This window comes from Pipistrellus kuhlii, unplaced genomic scaffold (genome assembly GCF_014108245.1).
Source record: "Pipistrellus kuhlii isolate mPipKuh1 unplaced genomic scaffold, mPipKuh1.p scaffold_m20_p_72, whole genome shotgun sequence".
In the NCBI taxonomy this organism is placed as follows: domain Eukaryota; kingdom Metazoa; phylum Chordata; class Mammalia; order Chiroptera; family Vespertilionidae; genus Pipistrellus; species Pipistrellus kuhlii.
The window spans coordinates 949,742-961,783 of NW_023425576.1; the positions used below are offsets into that span (position 1 = coordinate 949,742).

At 45.0% G+C, this 12,042-nt stretch overlaps 1 protein-coding gene across 4 annotated transcripts in view; it reads right to left on the reverse strand.

The window, feature by feature from the left end:
• KCNT2 (potassium sodium-activated channel subfamily T member 2) overlaps positions 1-12,042 on the reverse strand; it is a 116,011-nt gene that overhangs the window by 77,275 nt on the left and 26,694 nt on the right. For all 4 annotated transcript variants that reach the window (XR_004985376.2, XM_036422775.2, XM_045576025.1 and 1 more), the window contains exons 2-3: positions 5,041-5,120; positions 3,774-3,873 (exon numbers count right to left, since the gene is read on the reverse strand). Coding sequence is in view for 3 of the 4 variants with exons in the window: in XM_036422775.2 (XP_036278668.1) it covers positions 3,774-3,873; positions 5,041-5,120 (180 nt within the window). In the remaining variant the exon portion in view is untranslated. The remainder of the gene's footprint in view (positions 1-3,773; positions 3,874-5,040; positions 5,121-12,042) is intronic.

Sequence of the window (12,042 nt, forward strand, 5' to 3'; positions counted from 1 at the left end):
AATATATAGTGAGACCTTCGAAGGGAAGTCCTATTCTTCACTCATCTACTAAGCATTACATTGGATAAATGCATAGAAAGAAATGTATAAATTCTAATTAAAAACAAAACTAGTACCCAGACTGTCCTTTATAAATGAGATGTATCTATATATCTATATATCTATATATCTATATATCTATATATCTATATATCTATATATCTATATACCTATATATCTATATATCTATATATCTATATATCTATATATCTATCTATCTATCTATCTATCTATATATCTATCTATCTATCTATCTATCTATTTATCTATCTATCTATCTATCTATCTATCTGACTGATTTGTGCGTTTTTAGATAATGTCCAAAACAAATGAGGAGGGGACCAGCTGGCAGCCGGCCTGTAATTCCAAATGGAGCTTCCATCCCATTGACAGAAGCCTGAGGGGGGACACACCACACCTGTCGCTATGTTAGGCTCTGGTTTTAAATTTATTCCAGACGCCCTAACATAAGCACCATCGCTGGCTGCATACCTTTGTGTCTCTCACCTGGTGTTTAAAAATAAGAGTCATTTCCACATTTTTAGAGTGAGAAGGAACCGTGAGGTTTTTATTTATTTGAGAGAGGAAGAGAGAGGGAGAGAGAGATAGAAACATCAATGGAGAGAATCATGGATTAGCCGCCTCCTGCACGCCCCCTACTGGGGGGATTGAGCCCACAATGCAGGCATGTGCCCTTGACTGGAATTGAACCTAGGACCCTTCAGTCTGCAGGCTGACACTCTACCCACTGAGCCACACCAGCCAGGGCCAGTTTTGACAGGTAGTGAAGAACTATAAGCACCAGGAGGCAGTGAGTCAAAGCTGATGGCTCATCCCGCCATAGAACTCAGGAACCACCTGCTGGGTGTGGCGTTCCCTTTGCTCAGAGCGCCCCTGAATCAATCACTCACTACAAACTGCGTGCACCCCACAGTCTCTCATCCCCACCACCTCCTGCGTGAACAACACACTTCCTCTCAGAGCCTCCCGTCTGCTCAGACTTCCGCCACATTTTCATACCCGTCTTGACCCCAGAAGGGACTTGAAAATACAGCCACGCAGCACTGAGTGGCTGCAGCTTTATTATGTCTAATTCGATAAATCTCCTTGCTGAGTTGGCCTCATTATCCCAAAGGGGAGCTGGCCCAGAGCGGCCACTTCTGTTTTGCATTAACCGGGGCCACCCCCACCGGGGCCCCACACAGAATCCCCATTTCACATGGAGCCGAGACTTCGCGTGGTTGTTTGTGAATTGCAGTAATCTGATTTCTCAACCTGTGTCCTCTGTAATTAATGGCCAAAGAGTCTTAGTCACGTGACCTAGAAGCTAATTGTAGGAAACCTTGTCCTCTCAATGTTCTCAAACCATAGCATTGCCCTCTGATGCCCTCCTGCCCTCGCCCTTTGACCCTCAGAGAATCTTCCCGAAACTCAGTGTGTGATGCTCAGGTCTCTCTGACGGACACACGTGCTATTCACAGGTCACCAGGTTTTGAAAACAGTTCTGCCATGTTTCTCAAAGGCTTTGTAGTGGGAATCATGTTTAGCACCACATGGGCAGAAACATGTCATCCATGGAGTGGGCACTGATGTCTCTAGGCCAGCGGTCGGCAAACTCATGAGTCCACGGAGCCAAATGTCAACAGCACAATGATTGAAGTTTCTTTTGAGAGACACATTTTTTAAACTTAAGCTTCTTCTAATGCCACTTCTTCCACATAGACTCGCCCAGGCCGTGGTATTTTGTGGAAGAGCCACACTCAAGGGGCCAAAGAGCCACATGTGGCTTGAGAGCTGCAGTTTGCCGACCACAGGGCTAGGTGATGTTCTTCAATCATCTCCATGGGGCCACACAAGCAGTACAGCTGTGGAGCCTAATTCCATCAGCTCACCCACGTCTGCTGACCCACCAAGGCCTGTGCTGAGCATGAGAGCTCCAGAGGCCAATGCAATAGAGAAATGACTACAGGTGACCCCGAAACAACACTGGTTTGAACTACCTGGGTCCACTTATAGGCAGACTTCTGTCTTTCAAATTTTTTTAACTTTCTTGATTGATTTTTTTTTTTCAAGAGGAAAGGGACAGAGAGAGAGAGATAGGAGAGAAACATGGATATACTTTCCAATTATTTATGCATTCACTGGGTGATTTCTGTAGGTGCCCTGACCGGGTATTGAACCTGAAGCCTTGGCTTATTGGGACAAGACCCTAACCCACTGAACTACTGAGCCTGGGCAGCCAATCAATGATTTGCTCTCATCATTGATGTTTCTCTCCCTCTCTTCTTCTCCCTTCCTCTCTCTGAAATCAATAAAACCATATTTAAAAGAGAGGGAGGGAGGGAGGGAGAGAGAGAGAGAGAGAGAGAGAGAGAGAGAGGAGAGACATGAAACAAGTGGACCAATGGCAGACAGAGCAGGAACGCCAGAGCATGCAATCTCTTCACGGTTGACAATCCCTGAGGGTAGGCAATGTCGCTCTTCCAGCTGTGTCCCCTTTTGCGGTCTCACAGACACAGGCTAAACATCCAGCAAAGGCACTCGGAAATAGCCACCGGGCTCCTTCCATAAATAAATACTTCTTAAAGGCACAGCACATCAACAGTCACACCATCCAACTCCACTTGTTCATCATCACTTCATCTCCGAGCCCTCTAGCAAACGCAGAATCGTCTTTGCTGCCCAGTCAAACAGAAGAGTAACCCGTGCATTCCCATGCTTAGCATTTCCATTTGACTTTAATCTTTCTTATTTTATGTTTTATATTTTCTTAGGGCAAACCTCCACAGGGAAATAATAATAATAATAATTGCACAGAAGTTCACCATTGCATCTGTTTTCTGCTTTGAAAGTCATGTGAAATTTAGGAAGCTGGGCAGGGGCCCAAGGTGTAATCAGATCAGAATGATCCAGGTGCCTGCCCTCCTGGTCCCCTTCCCTACGGCGTCCAGGGGAGGCAGAGACTAAAGTCCATCAACATCCAGCAATGCAATTAATAAAGGCAGCACCATCATGAATAAAAAATAAGCTAAATCGATAAGCCATTTAACTCAAATAAGATCAAGAACTACATAAGCTAACTGTGCACTTGACATAGTCATGGATGCTGGAGTGATTCTATTCAAGAGTACCAGCTAGTCCTAGCTGGTTTGGCTCAGTGGATAGAGCCACGGCCTGTGGACTGAAGGGTCCCGGGTTCGATCCTGGTCAAAGGCATATGCCTGGATTGCGGGCTTGATCTCCAGTAGCGGGGTGTGCAGGAGGCAGCTGATCAATGATTCTCTCTCATCATTGATGTTTCTATCTCTCTCTCCCTCTCCTTTCCTTTCTGCTATCAATAAAAATATATTTTTAAAAGGAGTACCAGTTAGACTATCACTGGAAATAACTGCACAGCTGGTAGACAATAGAGTAATATATATAAATAAAGAACAGAAAGGTGGTGAGTGTTTAAAGAGACGGACCCATATTAAACAATGACAGTGTTTTGATTAGCAGTAAAAACGTTACGGGCAGTTGGCCGGTGTTACTAGCATAAGAGGAACAGATAAAAAACGTAAGCAAAGATGTTTGAAAAGAACGTACAAAGGTGATATTCATGTCCTACCTGAAAGACAGATCAGTTCCTAAAACATCCTTGGGAAAAAATTAATTCTATGGAGCATCCTCTAAAATTATAACACAATTCAAAGTAATCAGAGACTGTTACGGAGGGTCAGACCGAAATAACTTACCATTCATTTCCTTGTGAGGGGCTTTCCAGCAGGACTCGGATGATGTATAACAAGCAGCTTAGTAATTTGAGAGAAAAATTGAACAGGCGTATTCTTAGACCTTTAAACAAACAACAAAGAATTTGATTTGCATTGGAACTTAGTCCAAAAAAGAGACTAAAAAGGATTATCAAAAACATCATTAAGCAGAGCACTTAGGTTGTATTTAAAACTTCAGTGCCATCATTGTCTACACTCTCTGAAGTTCAAGGTAGCCGAACGATAATTGCTAGCTGAATTTGGAAACCAAGAGTGTAATTGACACACGGCTTGAACAGCAAATGACAGCTAACACTATACACAGAGAGTGGTCTAGGTCTCACAGAAGCCACAAAAATCATGTCCCATAAAGCATGCTTCACATATGTGTAAGCATTTCACACATTTATGAATTTGGGGGTAAATTTTAAAATCTAGCTGCTTACACATTCACAGGTTAAGTTATAAATCTTGTATCCATAAATCAGAACACCTTGCAGATTTTAATTATAGAGAAATTATAATCACGTCTATAACTATATATTATACTTCAATGTAGTAATTACAAAATTATAGAGAAATCATTATAGACTATTCTGGGAAGTACACACACACACACACACATTTTTTAGTTTGACCAGTTGAAACTTACTTTCCCCTTTAGATTAAATATCAGTGAAGTCTTAATATTTTGGGGGGAAGTGCATTAAGATTGTCATGTATATACCCTGCAAAACCATGCATCGCTATCGACCTGTAATACTTCACAATGCTGAAAAAGCCATTATGATTAAGCAAAACATGCTACATGCTTCAAGTCTGATGAACAGAAGCATTATCTTCCCTGCAATACTCAGGCAATTTCTGATTCGTGCATTATAAATAAAATGAAGAGTAAGGCCATCCTATAATTACTAGTGAATACAATGCAATCTGGAGATGAAATGTCATTTTCTTATGGCTACCTGTGAGTGAATTTGAGATAACCCTCTCCAGCCCCAATTATGCGCTGGTGGGGTCCCTCAGCCTGTCCTGTGCCCTCTCACAATCCAGGCTGAGGAACCCCCCCCCCCAAGTGCACAAATTTTATGCACTGGGCCTCTAGTTTTCTATCATTTGACTGCCTGGCAGACAAGATTATCAATTTTTGCCTCCATTTAAAGGATATTTTTCAGAAGGATTGCACTGGAACAGTTAGAGGTAAATAGATGTACAAACACATAGACAGAAGAAATAAAACAGGACTTACTTGATCGCTGATTTTTAATAAAAAATAACTTGAGTCTCTCTTTGAATGTGTTTTCATTCATATAGAATTCCACTTGGACCCTGCAAACAGAGAATAAAAACATAATTAACCTGAAGACCAATATATAAGAGAAAAAAGCATTTGCTTTATATACTTTAAGTGAATCCCGAACATTTTAAGAGAGAGAGAGAGAGAGAGAGAGAGAGAGAGAGAGAGAGAGAGAGAGAATTAGATAAAATACTGAATTTTTTGGAGAGAAGCAGTTACATTTAAAGACATAATTCAGATGTCATTTGTAATTAAGCCAGTTATTTTTATTAGTGGGTGTAATGAGTGCTGTGGATAATTCAAAACAGCAGTAATGCAAAAAAGTCTTTAATATGTGTCTGCGGAATAATTCTGAGTCTGTGTTTTTTTCCATTGTTTGTCCACATCCTAAGAATCAACCGAATGCCTGAAAAATTCAGTTGCAGCAAAGCCAGGCAGAGGGGCTGCATCAAAGTCTTGAGAGTCGGGGCCTCGAACGCATTTTCAACAAGTAGCTCCCTTCACCTTGGAAACCACACCACCAGACACATTCCCTTCCGATTGGTAGAGGCCCATTTTTAAACAGACACAGAGCAGGGGAGGAGCGGGGATGCCAAGCAGAATGTGAAAGTCAACACAGATAGAAACAGGACTAGTTGCCCTGACCAGTGTGGCTCAGTGGGTAGAGCATCGGCCTGCGGTCTGAAGGGTCCCAGGTTCGATTCCAGCCAAGGGCATGGACCTTGGTTGTGGGCACATCCTCAGTGGGGGGCGTGCAGGAGGCAGCTGATCAATGTTTCTCTCTCATCGATGTTTCTAACTCTCTATCCCTCTCCCTCTCTGTAAAAATCAATAAAATATATATACTTTTAAAAAGCAACAGGACTAGTCAATTGTGATTCGGAAGTGTATATATTTAATCCTCTCCAAAATATCAGAAAAAAATAGCATTTAGGTAATGAATGCATTCACTTTCCCCTAAATTATTTCCACCTGCCTCTCGTGCGCTGGCATAATGAATATTTTCAAAGTATGGAGCGAAGAGAAAAATCATCTTCAGTGCACGCTGACTTGTTAATAATTATCATTGGAAATTTTCTTCTTCTCAAGCGCATGTATTATACATCAGGATGGCAAACCCAGCTGAGAAAGCGTTTGACTGTTTAAACAAACCACGAAGAGTTCCATTTTCCTAATATCAGAACATTTTGATAATGCAATCCATATAGAAACTAGACTGTTTGGAAGTTTGGGGGTTTGGGGCAGGAGTACCCCAGGGAGATAAAACTGGAGGGGAAAATTAACATAGAAAGATGCTCACATATTACAGGACTATCTAAGTACTCTGTGCTGTCTAGTCAAGAAGATTCATGAATATTTTAAAAACTGTCCCTTATACCCTAAAAATAAAGGATTTTCTGTTATCTATTGTTATCTGCCATGCCTTCAAGAAACTGGAAAGCTCACTAACTCTACCCCTATCCCTGAAAGAAAGCATTTCCATGCATAAACATACTGTCCTCATTTCTTAAAACGTATGTGCCATCTTTTGTCTTTCACTCACCTAATATGCTAAGCTAAAAAGAGTAGAAACCAAGACGCTCTTGTTACTATGTCTAGAAAGAAACCCTGGCAATTGCAATATCTCCCAGCAGAACGCTATGTGCCTGCACACCTTCCCCTGCCAAACACAGACACACACACACACACACACACACACACACACACACACTCACAGGTGCTACACACACACCCACACATGTACACAGCCGTCCCCAGTCTCCTGAAATCCTTCACTGGCTCTGTTTCCCTTGTTGATAAAATAAAAAGGCAGTTCGTTTTCAATACAGTGACTGTAATACAGAGATCAAGCTAAATTAGTTCAAATCTGCTGTGGATACAAAAGCAAATTTGAGAGGACATGTGGCTATTACACCCGTAATTCAGACAAGGCCCTGTCAGTGTGCTTCTTTGAATTATCAAATTTATAAGACTAGGAGTCCATTAGGAGAAGTTGAAGTTTAAAAATGTGGCTCTCCAAAGACATGTCAATCATTGTCCTGTTACTATTTGGCTCTGTGGACTGATGAGTTTGCCGACCACGGCTCTAACAGTATCAACTGCCTTAATATTAATATTAATTTGCTGTGTGTGTGTATTTTTGTTTGTTTGTTTTTTTTTTTTTTCCATTTTCCTCCCATTCTCTTGCTCTGGTTACTTGAATTTGATGTAAAAATCAGAGTCTTGTTAAAATGCCGTTTCCATCCTTCGCCCTTAAAATTCTTCTGCCGTCTCTTTAAAGTAGGCCTCACCATTTTAGCAACAAAGCACATTCATCCTGGCCAAGCTTGTCGATGCATCTGCTTTTAGAAACGCTATTTTGCCTTTTCCATTGCTAAGGCCCTGGACACTGTTCAGGATGCCAACCATTTGCAGACATCCTCTCTCGGAACTCATGGCAGATCTAGAACATTATCAGTGTCTCTCTTCTGCATCTAACAGGCATTCTTCCCTTCCTGCTGCTTTCTGAGTCTGCTGCATCGGTCCTTGCATGAATCCTGTGACTACCCTCACCTCCACCCAGGCCACACCTGCCGGGACTCCCTGGCCTCCGCAGGTAGCTCAGTGGATGCACGTGATTTCTACTTTCTCACTATCTCTTTGTGGGCGGTTCTCCTCGGGGAAAATCTACATGTGGATGGCAAGCTACAAGCCCCAGCTCCCAGCACAATTCCTCTTTCTCAGACCATTCCACTGGCTAAGGTCCCAGGAGTTACAGACTTCAATGAATCTCCTGGGCGGGGGCAAAGTTGGACACATAATGACTTTATATATATATATTAATTCAAATGATTTTAGTAACTTGCCCAAACTCAGGGAGCTGGCCTTGGGCTGAAACTGGGACGTAGATCTTTCCGTTACTTCTTGCCTCTTACCTCCCCATCAGCTTGATCCCTCCTCACTCGGACGGTCCTAGGCCATTGGTAACGTATCACAACAGAGCGGTACGAACACCAGACATGCCCAGGGCTGCGGAGGAGTGCTTGCTCAGTCCTGCCCTTTGGCTACTGACCCCAAACCAGGCTCCTGTCCACCTCCCACACCCACTCCGGACCTCCGGCAGCTCCATGACGTCACAGCAGCCCTCTGAGTGAGGCCTCGGAGAAAACAAACTCATGTGCATGCCTAGCAGCGATTTTTCATCTCCCCAAAAGGAGTTTCCATCTCCACGCTCAAGTGCTCCCAGGGGGTGGCAGCCTTGACTGTGGGCACGGAAACCCCTACCATCAGGACTCGGCTGTTCCCGGCTCCTTCCTGCCCATCCGGGTCCCCACACTCTTATTCAGGCCTGACCGTCTCAGGTCCCCGCGGGTGACATCTCCTAAGGAGGCAGAGATGGATTCTGACACCCCTCCAGAGCACGCTCTGCATCTTAAACACAAAACCCACCATGATTCATTGTCTTTGGGAAGGGGACCTAGCTTTAGGCACACATGCACACACATGCACGCACATCCTCATCATGCGTGTGCAAATAGACACAGGTGTGTGTGTGTGTGTGTGTGTGTGTGTGTGTGTGTGAGAGGATGCAATGGCCATGAGGACAGCATCCGGTTGCTAAACCACCCCTCCATTTCCTGTCACTGTGGGCAATGCGGACAGCCCCCCAGTAATTGCATCTGTGCTCCTGTCACTCTGTGGTAATCAGGGCTGGCAGGTCGCTGGCAATCGCAGTCCCGCCGTTTCCATGGAGAAGCACACCGCACGTCCACCCAGGAGCGTGCCTGTGTTCAGGCCGCTCATCGGCTAGAGAGCCCAGCCCCTCACGTGCCAAGTTCATTGGCAAAACCCACGCTCCGTGCATGCGTCCTCCTGGTGAGCGACCCACCTCAGCAAGCCCAGGGCAGCACAGCCCTGCGCAGGCCGGCAGAGGTAGAGGAAGCCAGGGACAGGTGCATTTTTTCATCCTTAACTTGCAAAGAGCTTTTGACTCTTTATCCCTCTGCCCACGTGCATGCGTAGGGGGCAGGCCTGGGCAGAGCCATTCAACAAAGGAAGAGAAATGCAAATCAGAGCATATTAACTCATTTTTATTCTGTTAATATCATAGCGTAACAAAAATACGCAGCATTTAGGCTTCTCATAAGCTATGTGTGTTTACAGCTAGCAATTCAGAAAAAAAAAGAGATCACTAAATGCTTTAAGGTAATTTCCTTTTTTTATTTCTCTTACCTCAACTCTACTCTCATGACACACACACACATAGAAGCCCCCAAAGATCAAGTGGTCGGCAAACCGCAGCTCGCAAGCCACCTGCAGCTCTTTGGCCCCTGGAGTGTGGCTCTTCCACAAAACACCACGGCCTGGGCGAGTCTATGTTGAAGAAGTGGCATTAGAAGAAGTTTAAGTTTAAAAAATGTGGCTCTTCGGAGAAATTTCAATCATTGCACTATTGATGTCTGGCTCTGCGGACTGATGAGTTTGCCGACCATGGACCTATTGTAACTGAGAAAGGAGGTCTACCTGCTCATTGCCCCCAACCCTATCCTCTTGCTCCCCCCAATTCATTCCGACAATGGCGTCCAGAGTGCCATGAACTTGCAGATTTGCTTCAATGATGCCTGTCACTGCAGCTTCTCAAAACCCCATTACACTTTAAGCTCCACTGAGAGATATTAGCTCGTTCCTGCCTCTAATGGCTCCCCAACCCCCCTAGGAGGCTCGCTAATATCTCGGGGCTTACAGATTGCTCAGCAGCGGCTGCTTCTCACTCCCCATCAGCCTCCGAGGCTGACAGCATCCGGGTGCAGAGGCGAGCAGTGTGTGGCCTCCCCATCTGGCATCCGTGCGGGGAGACCGAAGTCCCCAGCCCACCTTGCCCCCCAGGCCACCGCACACCGTAACTTCCAGAAGGAAGGCTGCTTTGCTCCGGGTGATGGAAGGTTTTAGCCTCCTGTGACCCTCTTCCTGGCCTCCCCCAGACTTCACCATCGGAGCAGTGAGGCAGCTTTGAGATCTGGGGGTTGCTCCTTTTCAACAAAAAACAGCCAGCTGGACCTTAAGGGAAATGAGCAATTCTCAGATTCACTAAGCTTTCCTGTGTCTTCCTTCTGCTTTTAGAGAGAGATAGAAACATCCATGATGAGAGAGAATCATGGGTCGGCTGCCTCCCACCCGCCCCCTACTGGGGATCGAGCCCACAACCCAAGCGTGTGCCCTGACCTCCTGGTTCATAGGTCAACGCTCAACCACAGCCCCACCGGCGGGGCCAGGTCTCATTTCAGATGCCACCTGAGCCTTCTTTCCTTGTTAAGTGACACACACATTAATTCTGCCCAGTGCCCTCAATGCCCATTACCATGGTACTGATTGCAATGTGTCACAAAAGGACCCGAGAGATCAAGTACCTGGTTCCATGCCATCAGTAGGATGCAGAGCACAGACACGTTGAAGAAGGAGAAGGAGAAGGAGAAGGAGGAGGAGAAAGAGGAGGAGGAGGAGGAGGAGGAGGAGGAGGAGGAGGAGGAGGAGCAGGAGCAGGAGCAGGAGGAGGAGAAGGAGAAGGAGAAGGAGAAGGAGAAGGAGAAGGAGAAGGAGAAAAAGAAGAAGATGCCCTAACCAGTGTGTCTCAGTGGATAGAGGTTGGTCTGTGGACTGAAGGATCCCAGGTTCAATTCTGGTCAAGGGCACATCCCCATTGATAAGTGTGCAGGAGGCAGCTGATTGATGACTCTCTCTCATCGGTGTTTCTAACTCTCTATCCCTCTCTCTTCCTCTCTGTAAAAAATCAATAAAATATATCTTTAAAAAAAATAAAAAATAAAAAAGTAAAGGAAGAAGATAGCCTTCTGGACTTGGGGTGGAGAACATACAATGCACTATACAGATGACATGTTATAGAATTGTTTACCTGAAACCTATATATTAGTACTAACCACTGGCACTTCAATACATTCAATTAAAATGTTTAAAAAAAAGTGTTCAAGGATTTCGACATTGTACGCCCTCCAAGGAGAGAGAAACCTTGGCCTGCCTCGCAGACATCATGAGCAGAAGTAGACTCGGATAGACAGGAAGCCACCGGCACCAGATGGGAAGTGGCATTAATAGCACAGAGCTCCCAGCCCCGTGGGGGGTTTATTTGAGGGCATGATTCTCGCTGTGGTCCCTCCGAGGCTGCCAGCTCTGCTTGGCGTGGGCACCAGCACCGTGAAGGCGGGGAGTGCGTCTGCTTTGTTCATTTCGATTGTGTTTTCAGAACCAGCCCAGTGCCAGGTATGTGCGCTGGCACTCACTGTGTTTGCTGCGTGTTGAGTGACTTTGGCTCCGCAGAAGTTAGCATTCCGCTCTTCCTCTCCTTTGCGCTCTTATCTGTCAAAATCATACGGTCAGTTTCAAATCCCTTCTGAGGGTCACCTTAGCATCATGCATGGTGTTTTGTGTTTTTTTTTTAAAAAATATATTTTATTGATTTTTTACAGAGAGGAAGAGAGAGGGATAGAGAGTTAGAAACATCGATGAGAAACATCGATCACCTGCCTCTTGCACAACCCCCACTGGGGATGAGCCCGTAACCTAGGTACATGCCCTTGACCGGAATCGAACCTGGGACCCTTCAGTTCACAGGCCGACGCTCTGTCCACTGAGCCACACCGGTTTCGACCATGCACTTCATAGGGACTGGTTGTTCCACCATTCAGTCGATTTGCATATTAGCCTTTGATTATATAGGATATACCGCCTATATTTAATTGTTTGGAAGTCATATATATTAAAGAATGTTTCTCATAAACACGTAAAACAAGGGGATGTATTGATCAGTTGATGAAAATATGACCAGAGGCTCACAAGAACCTGATCTGGTATTTCCCCAAGAGCAAGAGTCCCGTGTGTGTGTGTGTGTGTGTGTGTGTGTGTGTGTGTGTGTGTGATATTAAATAATTTAATGGCAAACAAAGCTTCTGGTGTGCAGGG